Source organism: Odocoileus virginianus, unplaced genomic scaffold (genome assembly GCF_023699985.2).
Source record: "Odocoileus virginianus isolate 20LAN1187 ecotype Illinois unplaced genomic scaffold, Ovbor_1.2 Unplaced_Scaffold_5, whole genome shotgun sequence".
Lineage (NCBI taxonomy): Eukaryota > Metazoa > Chordata > Mammalia > Artiodactyla > Cervidae > Odocoileus > Odocoileus virginianus.
The window spans coordinates 4,240,373-4,257,518 of NW_027224267.1; the positions used below are offsets into that span (position 1 = coordinate 4,240,373).

At 54.6% G+C, this 17,146-nt stretch overlaps 1 protein-coding gene across 9 annotated transcripts in view; it reads left to right on the plus strand.

The window, feature by feature from the left end:
- ADD1 (adducin 1) overlaps window positions 1–17,146 on the plus strand; it is an 89,777-nt gene that overhangs the window by 70,315 nt on the left and 2,316 nt on the right. The window contains exons 10-16 of one of the 9 annotated variants that reach the window (XM_020889847.2): window positions 3,507–3,851; window positions 6,360–6,461; window positions 7,103–7,192; window positions 7,915–8,007; window positions 12,054–12,210; window positions 15,446–15,532; window positions 16,075–16,108. In XM_020889847.2, the coding sequence (XP_020745506.1) occupies window positions 3,507–3,851; window positions 6,360–6,461; window positions 7,103–7,192; window positions 7,915–8,007; window positions 12,054–12,210; window positions 15,446–15,532; window positions 16,075–16,108 (908 nt within the window). Of the gene's footprint in view, window positions 1–3,506; window positions 3,852–6,359; window positions 6,462–7,102; window positions 7,193–7,914; window positions 8,008–12,053; window positions 12,211–15,445; window positions 15,533–16,074; window positions 16,110–17,146 lie in introns of those variants that run through there. The other 8 variants (XM_070462560.1, XM_020889851.2, XM_020889841.2 and 5 more) reach the window with 8 other exon arrangements.

The window sequence follows — 17,146 nt, forward strand, 5'->3', positions numbered from 1 at the left end:
CCATGCGCGCGACCGGAGACCCAGCCGCGGGCATGACAGACGACCTGGCTGAGGGGCCAGGACCCTGCCTTTCTGGTCCGTCTCTGATCTCTCCAGTCGGTTTAAATACTCATGGCAAAGCGCTTAGGGTCAAAGCAACCTCAGTAAAGACGGATGGCTCGGTGCTGGGCCCTTCTCCTGCTACATCGTCACATCTTTTAGGGTTCAGGAGTCCGTCCTGTGGCCCCATGGACATTAAATAGTGGGCGTGTGGGGCAGAGAAGCCATCTGTTGGGCTGGTGCCGGCTTCACATGAGTTCCCACCATTGGACCAGGTCTTGGCAGGGATGGGTGGCTTCAGGAGGCAGGAAGTTTCACTTTTCTGAAGAGAAGAACTCATGGATCTGGTTCAGCGTGTGTTAAGTGTCCTCAGAAGGTTCTTCTCTCTGAAGTTCTCTGACTTGGGAGAACATTTGCTGCTGTCAAGGGAGAGCGGGGAGTGAAGGACTGAGCAGTGATGATGATGGCGTGGGTGTGACTGGGGAGGGGGTGAATGGAGAGCAGGCTCTCCTGACTGCTGAGCTCGCTTGCTTGGGAGGCTGGGCTGCACCGACTGACCGCCTCGTCTAGCTGTGCGTGGGCACACGGGGAGTCCATGGCCTTGTCGGGATGTGACAGATCCCAGATGCACCCCAGCACCTCAACATGTGCCTGATGGAGCACCATGGTGGCTGCAGGGGCAGAGATGGGGCTTGAGCCAGGACTGGGCTTGGGGACAGGAAGGGAACCAAGCTCATGGAGACGACCAGTGGAAGAGGCAGGCTGGGGTAGTGCTGTCTCAGGAGAGTCCCCCAGAGCAGGCTGAGAGTGGGGGCAGTAACCTTGGCATCTGACCCGGAGGCCGGCGCCGGAGGGGCCGGGCAGAGCAAGGGTCGTGGGGGCTGCAGTCCCACCGTGCTCTCTTCTCTCCCTCGGGCAGACGGTTTGACCTTTCCCCCCTCTTACAGCCAAGCGAGGGATGGGAGGGGGGAGTGAGAATCAGGAGAGTACCAGCCTGCCACATGTTTGCACTCAGTACTTTCTGGAAGGTGCAGAGAGAGTTAGAGTTGGTAACTCTAATTTGAGGGGAGGGGGGGTGGAGATAAAGGATGAAAGAAAATAGGCGAGATTATAGCAAGGGTATTTTATTCAGTGCCCTTAATGTGCACAAGTTATTCTTAATATTAGAAGGCTCTGTGGTTTATCAGAAATAAACTTGAACAGCAATCACTGATTGTAGTCTGTGTTTTGGAGAAGAAAATGGCAACCCACTCCAGTGTTCTTGTCTGGAGACTCCCAGGGACAGGAGAGCCTGGTGGGCTGCTGGCTGTGGGGTCGCACAGAGTCGGACACGACTGAAGCGACTTAGCAGCAGCAGGAGCATTCTGTGTTTTAACTTAGCATTCTGATCAACAGTATATGTTTGCTAATAATTCAGTCAGTAGAGAACAGTTGAAGATTCTCACACTGTAAGAAATATTTCATATGATAGTCGTAAACATATCTGGCATACACAGAAGAAATGCTAACTTGTTACCCAAAAAATCAAGATATAATGCCAGCTTCTCAAAAGAAGGAATAAAGCCAATTTTTAATATATAGTGGATCTGAGGTCTGAGTTTTGCTCTGCTTTTGGTCTGGCATTTAAAGGGGAAGAATAAAGAAAAAATCCATACCCCCTCAGAATAAAAGTTTGTGACATCCTGGATGGTTTAGTTGAAATTCATGAAGATTACTAAAGAGCCCTGACTTTCAGCAAGAGGAAACCTGAATGAATTAAGAACTGTGTTTTTCAGAAGACAGTCTTTTGTAGCTGAGTTGTTACTTTTTATTATTCTTCAACAAAGCATGTTCCTAAATGGGAAAAAAGAGTGTTAAAAAAGGGAAGACATTTATCTATCTTACTGAGTGTAGTTACAAAACAAAAGTAAACAACAGCCAACTCCATTCAGGGGTCATTACCACCGTTTTTTGAATGTTTTAAGGGAATGGTTGGTAGTAAAGGCGGCCTCCAACGAGGAGGATCATCCAGAGAGGAAGGAGAATGCCTACATTCAGAGCAACATTTCTGAAGTAGCTTGGCAGGTAGAATGTAGCCACTGACTCATCCTTGCTACCATCCCTGTGTGATCCTTTCAAGTGTGAATCCCCTCATCATTCACAGTGAAGGTGCCGTGAATCACCTGGTCCAGGCATGACACTGGGTCGGGAGTCCAGGCACAGTCCAGGCTGAGTCAGGTCCTTGGCGTCAGGCCTCCCAAGGCTGCAGTCAGGCTGTTGGCCTAGGCTGGGTTCTCAGCAGAAGGCTCTCATGGTGGAGGATCCACTTCCAGACTCTGCACATGGTGGGCAGACTTCATGTTCTTGCCGCTCAGGTGTCAGGGCAGCTTGCTCCTTCAGCGTCCTAGTGGACCGGGAGACCCTCTCAAGGTGGGCGCTGTGCTCTCCTGCAGCACATCCTGTCACCTTGGCCGAGTGCTTCTGTCTTCAAGCAGGCCCTGGGCCCGCTGGTAGTGTAGGGGAAGGGTTTTATGGAGGTGGGGCCCTGAGGGCCTCTGTCATGTCGGTCAGGCTCCCCGACACTCAGTTCTGGGGACGGGTGAGGAAGGCATCATCCTGGCCTGGAGACGCTGACTGTGGGGTCAGCATGTGGGGGGCACACGGACTTAGTGCTGTTACAGAGGCAGGAATTAGCGGGCTGTGGGCTGTGAAGCGCAGGAGACCAGGGTTGAAGGCTCACTCAAGTGCTGCTGCATTTAGAGGTGAAGTGATTTTGCCAGGTACCAGCTGTCTGAGGTGTTTGGTCTTCCTGAAAGATTATCACAATATTTAACCTGTGACTGAAAAGGTTAAAAAAAAAGTGTTAAGTATGTTAATATAACCTGTTGTGTAGCCAGCAGCAGGTAAACCCAGGTTGCCTTTTAAATTTTAACTTTTTCTTGATATATATATAAACAGAAGAGGGTACCTATATTAATTCTTAAGAACTGAGCATACTGTATAGCCAGCACCCATGTCAAATGCCAGCACCCAGAACCCCTTGTCCCCACTTTGAGTATTACTGTGTCCCAGGGGTGACCCCTGTCCCTCCTAACAGCGTAGACTGGTTTTCCTCTTTTTGTAAATGGAGTTGTATGGTACGTTCTTTCACTTAGGGTTTCTCTCACTCCCTGTCGTGTTTGTGAATATTCATGCAGATGTTTCCCCTGGTAATAGCATGTTCTCCCTACTGTGTCCCATCCTGCTGTGTGAATGGACATCAGTTCATCCATTCTACTGTTGATGGACTTCTGGGTTTTTTTTACTTTGGGGCTTTGGGAATCGTGCAGCTGTTAGTGTTTTCGTACCTGTGAACATACTTGTACTTCTCCTGGGCAGCCACGTACATAGGGTGTGCATATTCTCTACTTTTATAGATCCAGTTTTTAAAGTGAAATTGTGTTTTGAGATCTGGAATATTGACTGTCTCTTATTTTTTCGGTCCCTAGGGTTATAGAACTGGCTACCCTTACCGGTACCCTGCTCTGAGAGAGAAAGCTAAAAAATACAGCGATGTGGAGGTTCCTGCCAGTGTCACAGGTTACTCCTTTGCTAGTGACGGTGATTCGGGCACGTGCTCCCCTCTCAGACACAGCTTTCAGAAGCAGCAGCGAGAGAAGGCAAGGTGGCTGAACTCGGGCCGGGGCGACGACGCGTCTGAGGAGGGGCAGAGCGGCGGCAGCCCCAAGGCGAAGACTAAGGTGTGGACGAGCGTTGCACACGATCGCGTGAAACCCTTGCTGCAGTCTCTCTCGTCCGGTGTCTGCGTGCCAAGCTGTATTACCAACTGCTTGGTCTGTGCCTCCTTCTGTTCATGGGTAGATGACGTAGAGCAGGTCGGCGCGCTGGGGCTCCGGAGGCTCTGGGACTCGCCCTCTGACCCAGACTGTAGGCAGACCTTCCTCATTAACCTTCTTCAGCCTGAATTCAAACCCACTTTTGCTTCAGCTGTAATTCAAGTAATACTGTCTGCTTGAAACTGCTTAAGATATATTGTGCCTCAGCAGTAATTCCAGCATTACCTAACTCTCTGCACAGCAGAAATACCGCATCACTTGCGTGGATTAACCTGAAAGTGGGAGCTGTCATTCAGTTCAAACCGTATTTGAAGAATCTTTAATACTTCATGACACAGATGTAGTTGGAGCATAGCCTGCTGTTTTAATGTCGTAAATTCAGCTGTTTGATTTAGTTGCTAACTTAGGCATGTTCTTTAAAGTCCTAGTGTTTTCTTAAGCAGTTTTCCCTCTCGGCTCACGGGCGTCTTCTCAGCTGACCCTCTTGTTAGCCTCCTTCCCCACTTGCTTTCGTCCCAGAGCCTCCGAACGCTCTCAGCCAGCCCCCTTCTGCATGGACTGTTGCATGTGAGTAGACAGCCATAGTGGAGTCTCTGGCTCCTGCTGGGTGCGGCATGACCCAAGTGCAGCAGGCCGCCTGCAGGTGCCAGCACCAGTCACGGGAGGCGAGCCTCGTGTCAGGAGGAGCGCTGCCCTGAAGGCTGCCCGTGGTCCTGGCGCTCAGACGTCCCTGGGCAGCGCTGGCCCTGGGCGGTCCACCGGGCCCGGCATCCCAGTAGGCGGGGCCTAGGCGGGGCCTGATGCGAGGACAGGCCGGGACGCGCGCGTCTCTGCATGGTTAGTTCCTCAGGAGCAGAGGTGAAATCAGCGTGATGTCCTGAGACGGGGCCCCACGCGAGCCCAGCGGGCCGTCCTGCTCTGCTTGTGAGAGTGCTCCTGCTTCACAGGCTCATTTACAAGGAGTGCGTTCTGTGTCCCCAGGTGGGTCTGGTGTCTCCTGAGGCACAGCTGGTGAGGCAGCCTCTGTGCCCCTGAGAGCGTGTCAGGCGGCAGAGACTCTGCGTGCACATGGCCGGGCTCCAGGTTGGGGCCCGTCTCCTCTTCCGGCCTCCTCACCTTCCTTCTCTCTCTCTGACTGTTTCTTTTTCCATTTTGTTTGTTTAGTTTCTAATTTAGTTTACTTGTTAAAGGGAGTGGGCCTAAAAATTACTTTCTGCTGACCATATGCGTACAGAGTGCTGAACTGCTGTGAGGATTTTTTTCCTAAGTGTATGTGTCACAGCAGCTTTGAGCCTTATTTACTATTTGCTTGGAAAAATAATAACTTGCCTTAGGTATTTAGTCATTGTGTCAGTTGAAGAGGGGAGACTTTGTTCAGCTTTTAAACTTGTTTCTTACTGTTCTGGAGTAATACGAGTTCCTTGCAGTGTTCCCAGGTTGGTATATTAATTTATAATTGTTCTTAAGTTTTTTAACGTGTTCAAGCTTCTGAGGTGATTGCTTTAATGTTTGACTAAGCGTTGTGTTTGGTAAGAAGCTGAAGTTATTTTTGTCTGAGGAGATAACGGCAGTGAGTGCCTCGCAGCCCATGCCCATCTCACGCTGCCTGCACAGCGGCACAGCATTGGACAGTTTCGCTGCTTTCTTCAGAAACTCTTGGTTTATGGCTATTTTATTGCCTCTTGAAAACACTCTGAAAGGCATAACATCTGCTCTCTGCCACGGGCTTGTTTTAGTGTTCAGTGCCAGCTCATGCCTGAGGGTTAGAATTTGATTAAAAATCTCATTTGATTGCAGGTCCAAAAAAAAAGTAGGCATGAAAGGCGCAGTGTGCCGGTAATATGCACTGGTATCTAAAACAGCCTTCCAGTGAGGGCTTGTGAGCGCTTTACGTTTGTGTGGGACATTGTTGTAACACTCAGAGGTATTAACTGTATAAAGTACTTGACATCACCAAACTCTTCCACCAGGTAGCTACTGTATAAGTCTTCATACAGTGATTTTCTTGGGTTGAAATAGCTACGCAAACAGTGCATTCTGATGCGGAGTTTATTTTAATGCCAGCTTTGGTGATGCCCACTCTTGCCTCACCGCACAGTCTTCCCTCACCGGGCCAGCCACATTGTGCTGCTTCTCATGACGCTGTCATCTCATGCTTCCCGCCGGCTTTGGTGCTGGGGTCTCTCAGAGCGGTGAACCAATGTGCTCTGAAGGGTCCTCTGTGACTAGTCTGAGGCCATCCTGGGGCTTAGCTCTGTCAGCGGCCTCTGTTGTGCCCTGGGTTTCAGCTGGGCTTTTTGACGGGCCTTGCCAGTCGGTCACAACTCTGGCTCTGTGCATGACTGGTTTCCAGCCACTTCAGTGACGCTGTGGTATGGTCATTGGTTCATTCTCTGTGAGGGTCAGTGCATGACCAGATGTGAGATGAGTTGGACTAGTTGAATGCTGTGGTGTCACTTAACTGTTGTCACGATTCTGACTTCTCAACTGTTCTTGATATTTTAGTGGACTAAAGAGGATGGACACAGAACTTCCACCTCTGCTGTCCCTAACCTGTTTGTTCCATTGAACACTAACCCAAAAGAGGTCCAGGAGATGAGGAACAAGGTGCGTACTGACCGCCGCCAGCAATTGCTGGAAACGCGTGTGTGAGAGGAGGTGGCCCGGGTGGGGCGGGCCGCTTGTGGCTGCGGGGAGGGCGCCAGCCCCGGGAGGGCGGCTGCGGTCGTCCCTTGACTGCCGGGTCCTCCCTTCGCCGCAGTGCTGTGCGCAGCGGCGAGCAGCGGGCGCCTCTGGGAAGACCCATGCTTGAATGACACTTGTCCCTCAGCAGAGCAGAGTTGAAGTCAGAGCCTGTCCCTGGTGAGAGCAGCCTTTGCCCCTGCCTCGCAAGGTCCATTTGAAGAGTTGTGAATATCTGATGTGTTGGACCCACCAGTGTTCACAGTGTCTCTAGAAGATGGGCACACGGGGTGTCTCCCCTCAAGTTGGCACGGCCAGTGAGACCCATGCCTGCCGAACTTGTCCGGAGGAAGCAGCAAGTCTGGAGGGTCCATCCAACCCTCTGAGTCTTGAGTTACTAATCAGGCTGGGCCAGCAGCGTGAGGCAGGCAGGGCCCACCAGGGAGCAGGGCAGCCCAGAGGAGCGGCTTGTGCGCGGCAGGGGGCCTGAGCACACACGGCAGCTTCAGGCACAGCGAACTGTCTCTGTGCTGTTGATGTGTCTCTTCTCTTCTTGCTGTCCTCAGATTAGAGAGCAGAACCTGCAGGACATTAAGACGGCTGGCCCCCAGTCCCAGGTGTTGTCTGGTGTGGTGATGGACAGGAGCCTTGTCCAGGTGAGTGCTCAGAACGGTTCTGCTGTTACTGGGTGGGGGCTCTATGACCGCCTGCTCCAAGTTACTCTTAAGTTGGGAGAGGATGACTATGAGGTAAGTGTCCTAGGCACCCAGTCCCTTTGTTTATAGTCTTCGTGGAAAGAAGTAATCGGCCCCTTTCCCTTGAGTTGTAGACCGAGCATCAGCATGCCCAGGGCCGTGTCCCCCAAGCCTGCTCCGCGTCATGCACGCCTGAGTGAGGGCAACGCAGGCTGCCAGCTTGGGCCCAGGTTTACCTGGTCCTGGCGGGAGCTGTGGGGCACGCAGGAGGAGGGTGGGGGTGGTGGACAGCGGTTCTTGTGTGTGTCGCTGTCCGCGACAGCGTGGTGCTTGGGCAAAGTGCAGCGGGTCCCTGTAAATGTGACGTACATTTACACGCGTTTCTGTAGAAGGACTGCCCGTCGTGGCACCCTGAAGATAACTGTGTAAGTAGTTATCTGTGACAGCTACGTTGCCACCCGATGCTTTAGACTCGAGTCGCCAGGGTAGGTGACTGGTTGCTGGCTGTGCTGTGGGCCAGCGCGGTCGGCTCTGTGGCCCGTGTTTGCACGTCGCGGCGCCGTCCCCCTGCCCAGCCCGCTGACGGCCATCTCGCTGCATGCGCTCTGCTGCTCCAGGCTGTGCTCTGGGCGATGTGCTCGGCTGGGCCTGGCGGACTCTGACCACTCAGTTTACTGTTGCAGGACGCACCCCTCTCTGACTGTACGGAAAGAATCGAAGGGCTCGAGCGTACAGAGCAGACCTTTAGTCCCGCTAAGTCTCTCTCTTTTAGAAAGGTACTCACGCCCCCCCTCTGCCACCTGCTGGCACCCCTTGCTTGCTGCCCGCCCTGCCCCCTCCTGTCTCTGCGCTTGGTGTTGTCTTAGGTACCGAGGAGCTTTAAATGGATCTCTGAGCTATTCGTGAGATTGTACAGAATTTTCTGTTCTGCCCATTCCGTTCTTTAATTAAACATTTTATATGAGGTTATTTTTATACTTTTCAGCATTTTTATGTTGTGCTGAGAAATGGTTGATCTTAGTGATGTTTCTCGAGATCCGCATGTGACTTTGGTTGGTGCATGTTTTAGGACTTTGCCTATTACAAGGTGCCTGCCAGCTGCAGAAGGCTCATGGGTCGGCCACGAGCAGTGTGGCGGCTCTCCCGTGAGACCTCCTCCCTTGGCATGCTCAGCTGCGATCCGAGTGTAGTGAACGTGGCAGTCGAAGGCTGTATGATTGAAAATGTCATTTCAGAGGAATGGGGAATAAAACAAGACAGTGTTTGCCAGTTCTTGTTGATGAAATATGAAAATGAAAGTGTTAGTCGCTCAGTCGTGTCTGACTCTGCGACCGATGGGCCGTGACCCACCAGGCTCCTCCATCCGTGGGATTCTCAGGCAAGAATACTGGCAGGGGTTGCCATTTCCTTCTCTAGGGGATCTTCCAACCCAGGGCTTGAACCTGAGTCTCCCACATTGCAGGCAGGCTCTTTACCGTCTGAGCCACCAGTATTTTTACCTAAAAACAAAAACAAAAACGCTAGATAATTGTTTTGAATGTTGCAAGGGGGAAAAGGACTTAGCAAAATTTGAAATCCCAAATTGTAATTTCTCTGTGTACGTGGTACGTACAGTCCGTGGGGAATGTATCTTGTAGGACCTGCCCCGGTGGAAGGAAGCTTCCTGCGCACATTCAAGGCTGCTGATGTCGAGGACAGACACCGCTGAGTTGTGTGTACCCTGTGTTCAAAGGGAATTTTCAGGGCCTCTTTCAATTAATACATCTCCAGTGAGATGCAAATATTTACCAATGTTCCAGTTGCCAGAGAAGTCAGATTTGTACTAATTCATGTGCTGATGAAATTCTTTTGCATGTTTATACATTAATCCCACGGGTCCCATTTTTCCTTGTCCTTGGAACGAAGGTCCAGTTGCCATTCTCGGAGGAGCGTCTCACAGCAAGGATGAGCAGTGTCTCTTTATCCCTGTCAGCTTGTTTCTCATGTTGCTTATCTCGGCCATAAGCTGTTGTGATTTACTAGTTGATAATTTTTTCTCTCAGATACTTCAAAGTGTGTTGAGTCCATGAGCCCAGGACGCTTCCCGTGAAAGCCCACATCTCCCTCTGGCTTTGTGGGCTCAGCCAGCTGGCAGTCGTTGCTGTGCTGTCTCTCGGGCGTTATTTTGCGCTTGGCGGTTGCTGTGTGCCTCGGGGGGGGCTGTCTGGAGGGGCCCCTGTGAGCCGCGTCCGAGGACGCCCATGGACAGCTGCTCGTCCAGGTGCAGCCTGGCTCTTGCTCCGCTCAGCGGTGCTCAGCTGTGGGCGTGCGTCACAGTCGCCTGTGGCTGCTTCGTGAAGTGTTGGATGCCTGGCTGGGAAGCTGCAAGTCTGTGGGAGGAGGTTCCTGGCTGCTCCAGAGTCCCCGCCCCAGTGGAAGACACGCTGTGAGTGTGGCCCGAGGGGCGGGTGGCCGAGGACACTGCTCCCGGCGGGCAGGTGCTGGCGTCCCTGTGTGCAGGTGTCTGTTCTGCTTGTCCTCCGCCGTCTTCTAGCTGGTGCTCCCGTTTGCACCCTGGTCTTCTTCCCACCCAGCGTGTTTCATTTTCACGGCGAAAGTGTCTTTGACACCCTGGTGAGCAGGGCAGCAGGTCCCAGCCACACTTGATGCTCTGGTTCCCAGAGGACCGCTGAGCCCGACCGCAGGCATACTTGACTCCAGTGCTGGGTGGGCCGGCCCTCCCTTCTGGACTTTGTTATGAGTGCATTGATATTAGAGACCAGGGGCTCTAAGTCTGCTGGAAATCATCTGACTTGTGTAGCACGAGGTTCCCTGTTCCCACGAGCACGTGTAGCCCCGCTGTGTGCTGGAGGTGTGAGCCTGCAGCCCACCTGCTGGACTCGCTCGGGAACTTGGTGTCAATCATCGAGTCTGTGCTTGGCCCGGCGCCTGGAGTGTCAACTCAGATCTGAATAGGTTTTACTGGTGAAAACCTATGCGCAGGTCAGGGCACCGGGCCAGGTTTGCACAGTTTTGGGGACGGAACTGTCACCCCGCCCAGACCCTGTCAGTCAGGTGCAGAAGTTGTTGCTGGACGTCTGTCTTGCTTGAGCCTGTGGTGGTGGCTCCCAGGGTGGAAGGGTGAGAACCTCCGGGGGCTGCTGCAGGGAGCAGCCCTTCCATATCCCAGTTCCTCAATCCTGTTGCTCAGCAGCAGGCCTGGGGCCCTCTGCGTCCCCTGCCTCTGGAGTAACAGGGTCCCCTATCCGCGGGTCTGTTCGGAGCTTCTGGAAGGCAGCTCAGCCCTCAGCTGAGGAGTTTGGAAGACGGAGCTTCCTGCCTGTGGAGCAGGACCCAGCCGTGCTGTACCTGGAGGACCAGGTGTCCCGGAGGAAGGGCCTTGCTTGACCACAGGGTGTAGTAACTGAGATTGTTTCTTGATGTTTTATTCCTTACTCACTGTGAACGTTAGGCTAAATGAATGTGAACGTTCCTCTGAGAACTCGACTCTCCCTCCTCTTATTGGCAGCGACACTAGGATGCAGATGCCACTCCCTAGTTGCCGCAGTTTCGAGGACGTCAGAGCTCAGCCCGTCTCAGCCTCTGTCAGCCCCTCTCAGGGAGAGTAGACGAGAAGGGGCTTGTCTCGGGGCACAGAGCTGACTCAGGGCAGATGATGACCCCATCACTGTCTGGGAAGCGAGGCGCCTTCTGGGTGAAAAGCCAGGACGCCTGGGGTCAGGCCTGCCCAGGAGGAGCCCCCCACCCCCATCTAGGCAGCTGATCTCTAATCTGCAGGCTCTTTGAGCACAGGCTGCGAGCTCCAGCCTTTTCCTTCTCCCCTTCTGGGTCCACGTCACTGGACAGTGACCCCTCAGCCCAGGTTCCCAGGGCAGCGATTGGCTGGTGAGCTGAACGTTGCAGGCTGGCCTGACTCTGTCCCTGGTGCCTGGTGCGTGCATGCCCTCTGCCTGTGGTTTTGCCCCCGAGGACAGTGCTGCCGGGCCGGGCTTGATGTCTGAGCAACTGCAGCGCCTCCTGTGGTCACTTGTTTCCCACAGTTACCGTTAAGTCACATCACGTGTTTGAGTTCTGCCTGCCCTTTCTCAGACATGAGCTCCAGAGCATGTGCGGCCAAGCAGGCAGGCTATGGGGCACAGGTGTGGGTGGGCTTGGCGCCAGGGTCGGCCTGCCCGCTGCCCGCGTCCCTGGGGGCTGCCGCCCTCGGGGCCTGACTGCTCGGCCTCCTTGTCCCAGGCGGGGCCACCGTGTGCTTTGCTCTGCTGAAGCTTGCTTTCTTCTTTTGTGTAAGTTCTTACAGTTGTCCAGATTCCTCAGATAAGCCTTGGTGTTCTGTGTCGTGTTGTCATCTCTTCGTGTCTGGGAACAAGTTCCAGGCTTTAGTTACTGAGCAGACGCACAAAGGAGCAGCGCTTGTCTGTGCCCTTAGAGCAGGTGCTCGTCTCTGAGCGCGCCTGCCCGAGTGCTGTGGGGGACGTTGTCCAATGGGGAGGAGGGTGATGGGCTGGAGGACTCCTTCTGCATCCCTGTCTGAGGACCTGGTCCCCCTGGGGTGCCCGCCACGCTCCAGCTGCACTCTGGGTCCTTAGCACCTGAGATCTGGAGGCCTTCCCTAGGAGCTGCTCCCCTGGTACGTTCAATCTGTAGCACCAAAGCCCTGCTTCTCTGTCCTCTACGCTGCAGGCTGCTGCCCCACCTGAGCCTCCGGCGCCCCTCGAGGCTGCTGTGTCCCCTGTTGTCCGCCCGCCGCCCCCCGCCCCTGCCTGGGAGGATGGAGAGTCCCGGGGGCCCCTCCAGACGGTTTGTCCCTTTCTGTCTGCAGGGCGAGCTAGTGACGGCCTCCAAGGCCATCATTGAGAAGGAATACCAGCCACACGTCATCGTGAGCACCACCGGCCCCAACCCCTTCAACACGCTCACTGACCGCGAGCTGGAGGAGTACCGCAGGGAGGTGGAGCGCAAGCAGAAGGGCCCCGAAGGTGAGCCGCTCGCGGTCCCAGGGGAGACCGAGGCCTGCGAGCACCTGGTCCCAAGGGGACTTCAGGTGCATGTCCTGACCTCCGCCGGGCTAGTCCCAGAGGACGTGGAGAGTCATCACGGTTCTGACTGGTCTGGTCGGGAGAGTCCTCGTGTGAGAGAGGTCCTGCCTGCGGTCAGATGCGGTGGGGGGGACCCCTGCTGGTCCGAGCACCGCACCGGCACAAGGTGGGGCCTGAAAGGAGCCCTGCTTGTCAGCGCTGCTGTGAAGCCTGTTGTGGGTGAAAAGGGAGAGAGGGAGTCCGTGGGCCTCTGTGGCCTCGGGAGCCCTGGCAGGCCCTCTCCTCTCCAGGTTCCAGGTTGTGCTGGGCAGTGCTCCCTTTCCTAGCTGGATAGCCGTCTGTGTTGAGGGCTCAGGACGACCAAAGAAGAATGCATCAATTAACCTAGAATAGCTGGTGGGCAAACCAGTCTGAGTATTGCTTTTAAGATACAGTCTGCCTTTGATGTCTGTAGTACTTCATTGTTGGCAGTTCCCTGAGGAAGGACCTTCTCTGAACTGTCTGGTCTCAGTCATACCCCAGTTGTTTTTGAACAGTTATGTTGTGTCAGGCCTGTGAATGCTCTGCGTGCCCATGTTTCATTTAGCTCACAGTAACCCTGAGTGCTGGGCCTTTCCTCACCAGTTAGAGCAGAGAAGCCTGTTCCCTAGAACAAGGCCGTGTGTGGCAGAGGCCCACCTGGGTCTGACCCACACCCCTGCACCCAGTCTCTCCACTTTCATCTCAGCCGCAGTCACCGCATGGGGTTTTCTCGTAAGCCCCGAGGGCTCCCTGGCCGGGCGTGGTCATAGGCCCAGGGCCTCGTGTGACCCCTTTCCAGACCCTGTGGAGAGGGGGCTCAGGCTGGGGCCGTCTTCCTGTTGGCAGCTCACGGAGGCTAGGAGGACGTGGTTTTGTAAAACATGTTGGGACTATTTTGCAACAGAGGAAAGTAAACGGCTCTGAGAACCAGAACCTCTTGGAGCAGTTTGTTTCACGCTTCAGGTTTTTAAAAGTGGATTCAGATGTTTTGATGGCCAGGAGAGAAGCTGGCCTCCCACTGCATCTGACGCAAAGGCTTGGGGGTCTGAACCTCTCTCCCAGAGTACCCGGTTGGTTGCCGTGCAGACCCTGGGGCAGCACGTCCCCTCGGGAGGCTCATGCCGCTGTTCCCAGCCTTAGTGTGCACACTTCTCCCTCCTGGGATGCAGGTCCCGCGGTGACCCTCCAGGGTCGCTGGGGGACCATCCTAGGAGCCATTTCTGCTTCAAACACTTTCTCTGATTTCCCCCAGTTTAGTTTTTCTTTTCAGTCTTGTTTTAGGTCAGCTACATAATGCGTTATGTGGCTGCTGTTGAAATTTGAGTTGTGAAGAAAGGCTGCTGTTGGATTGTCTTCCAGGGTGTTAAATCCTCACTGCCCGTCACTTCTGTTCTGTGTATGTTCAAGTTAAGACACGGTACACGTGGATTCAGGGGCAGCCTCATCTTTGGGTCACAGAGCTGATTGTGACTGCTTCCTGGGCGGTGCAGGCAGCCCTGCAGGAAACCCTGTGTGAGCCACAGCCCTGATTACTGCCCTAGTGGGAGAGCGCACATGCGGGCCTGAGCAGCTCCCGGGCCTGTAGCCCAATCCCAGCTCCTGTGCCCAGAGACGCGTGTCTGCCCTCTGGCCTCTCCCAGTGTCTAAGAAAAACCCGGACTTTTTTTTTTTTTTTTGAGTTTAACCACAAGACATGAGAATTTCCTCTGCACGTAAAGGCTTGGTCAGGAGGGATAGTAGAGGGAGTGAGTGGGTGGATGTGTGTGGGATCAGCTGTGAGCGTGCTGTGTGCTCACAAAGCTGTCACCTGGGAGTGGCAGCCAGGGGCCCTGCCCGGAAACCCCTGCCCAGCACTGGTGCCAGCTCTTGGCGTGGCGGGAGGTGGTGATGTGTGCTGCAGGTGAGACTCAGGCTGTGTCAAAGGTCAGCACTTCTGGCACAGGGAAGAAGCCTCTGGCCTCTCTTCCTGGTGGAAGGAATTTGTGCCCCCAGGCAGGAGATGTGCCGGCCTCTGTGCATAGACACCTGGCTTCAGGAAGGGAGCTGTAGGCGTAGGAAGCCTAGGGAGGTGAATTTTTTCAAAATATGGCACTTACTGGCCCTAAGCTATTAACGTAAAAAGTGTAAATGAGACAGGAGACTCTAGGAACTAGGGTAACAGTGGTATACACTTTTCCCTAAATGAGAGGTAGACTTGGAATTTTCTGGATCCTAGTTCCTGTCATTTTTTTCTCTGGTTCTTAGCGCATTTTACTTTAGGAAAAAAAAATATGCTTTACAGGTGCCAAGTTTATTCTTTTTTAATGTCTATTTTATGTATTTATCTATTTTATTTATTTAATATCTATTTTATTTCACTGTGTCAGACTTAGTGGGGCTTCTCTGGTGGCTCAGAGTCTGCCTGCAGTGTGGGAGACCTGGGCTTGATCCCTGGGTTGGAACATCCTCTGGAGAAAGGGCCTGGCAACTCACTCCAGTATTCTTGCCTGGAGAATTCCATGGACAGAAGAACCTGGCAAGCTACGGTCCATGGGGTCGCAGAGTTGGACACGACTGAGCAACTTCACACTTTGACTTTTTCACCAGTCTTTGTTGGGCATATGGGATCTAGTTGTTCCCTGACCAGGGATCAAACCTGGGCCCCCTGCATTGGGAGTGTGAAGTCTTAGCCACTGGACCACCAGGGAAGTCCCTACAACTGCCAGGTTTAAAGTATTGGTAGAAAATGCTCTAAATAAAAGATGAAAACCAAGATTGTGCTCATGGAGTGTCCCTTGAAGTGGCAGGTAGGGCGTGGGTGCTTGGGACCCTGGGCCCTTCTCAGCAGTGGGATGCTGAGGACGTGGGGAGGGGCTCCTCACTGGGGGGCCGGCCAGGGGTCCCTGTTCAGCACAGCACAGAGGCAGCTCTCGAGTCCTGAGATGCAGAGCCACACCCCAGTCCTTGTGGGCTTCCTTCATGCTCTTTGAGACGGCGACTGGGGAAAGCCGAGGACACTGGCTGTGAGCGCTTCACTTCGGGGCTCCGGCCTGTGCCCTCCCGGAGGCGGCTCCACAGCAGGGCAGGCTGGCCCGGCTGCCTTGGAGGAGGGTGGCGGGGGGGCCCTGGGTTCACAGCTCTTCACGCGCTCCCCCTGCGTTTTGTGCATCTGCAGAGAATCTGGATGAGCCGAGAGAAGAGCGAGAGAAGAGCCCTCCGGAGCCGCACACACCTCCCAGCTCCCCTGTCCAGCTGGGGGAAGGTGAGCGCAGGCCCGCCCCTCAGGGGAGCGTGCACCATCGCCCGGGGCGGCCTTGTGGGCGGGAGCACACGTCCTGACTTTGTGGAAGAAGAGCGGCCGAGTGTGGCAGGAGCTGAGCTGACACTAAGGCCAGCGCGCGTCTGCATGGGGCCAGTGCGTGGCTGGCCCGCGCCCGTGTCCTGTCGGCCCTGCGCTAATGCGGCGCGCGTGGCCGCGGACGGGGCCTGCTTGCGTCCGTGACGTCCATGTCGCCCACTGCTTGCACATTTCCTCCACCCTCCTGTGCTTGGGTCGCCCTGGAAGCGTCCTCTGTCATGTCCAGGCCCCAGGATTGCACCCTCTGGCCGCACGCAGAGTCCATGGCGAGTGCCGGACCCCGGTGGTCTCCGGGGCCGCCTGCCTGTGTCTGGGGCCCGTGGCCTCCATGTGTGCTGGGTCGTGTCCGTGGTGCCCCCCGCCCTCTGTCTGTGGCCCAGTGGCTGTGACTGATGCGTAGACTCTCTACCTGTGCTTTTCTCTTCCTGTGGCTGCCTGACAAGCAGGAGGTGGATGTGCTAAAGAGTACCTGTTACCATAGTAAGTACCGCCTGCCGCCTGGCCCCTGCTATTCATCGGAATTCCCGTGCTTTGCCTCTTTGTTGCTTATTAAGTTTTGTTTTCTGTTGATTCAAAATAAAAATGGAGCCTCCCACCCGCCCCCGCACCTCCATTCCCTGTCCTTGCGCTGTGGGCAGTGACGCTCCTGGAGGGGCTGGGCTGCCTGAGCTGCGTGGACCTGCCGCAGACCACTTGGGCCTCAGAAGCCCCGGAGGCCACGTTGTCCTGTCACCTTGGAGACTGGCGCTGCTCCGTGGAGAGCTCTGCTCTCAGACCAGACCCGAGTCTAGACTGGACTCAGGCCGGGATTTTGCATGGGGCTCGCATGTATTTTGATCTTTGCTTAAGCTGGGTGCTTAAGCTTAAATCTGAGGGGGATGGGAGAGCAACATTCATTGCTATTTGTTTAATGTAACATTTGGTCCAACGGTAAAAGTTCCCCTGAGCAGACACAGGCAGCATTGGCATGCTCTGAAGAGTGAATGAATCCTCAGTGCCTCCTGCGCAGCTGAGCCAAGCCATTTCGCTTTCCTAAGGCCAGGGGTGAGGGGCTGGTGGAGGGGGGCATGCCAGCCTCCCGGATCTGCCCCTGCTCCCACCACTCCTGCTCCTCTGGCTTCCTGTCACCTCCTGAGGTTTGGCTAGATTGCCAGTGTTGCCTAACCTCCCAGTGGCTTGTAACTTTGTAGACTGTGTTTAAAAAATCCACAAAACTGGCTTCCCCTGGGGTCAGTGTAGAAACCAGGCCCTCAGACTGTTTCTTTAAAACCAGTGCCCCTTGGCTTATGTCTATGTCTCCATGTTGAGGGGCTCCCCTGGTGGCTCAGTTGGCAAAGAATCTGCCTGCGGTGCAGGAGACCTGGGTTTGATCCCTGGGTCAGGCAGACCGCTGCAGGAGGAAATGGCAGCCCACTCCAGGATTCTTGCCTGGAGAATCCCATCGATGGAGGAGCCTGGTGGGCTACAGGCCATGGGATTGCTAAGAGTCGGTCACAACTGAGCGACTAACACTTTCAC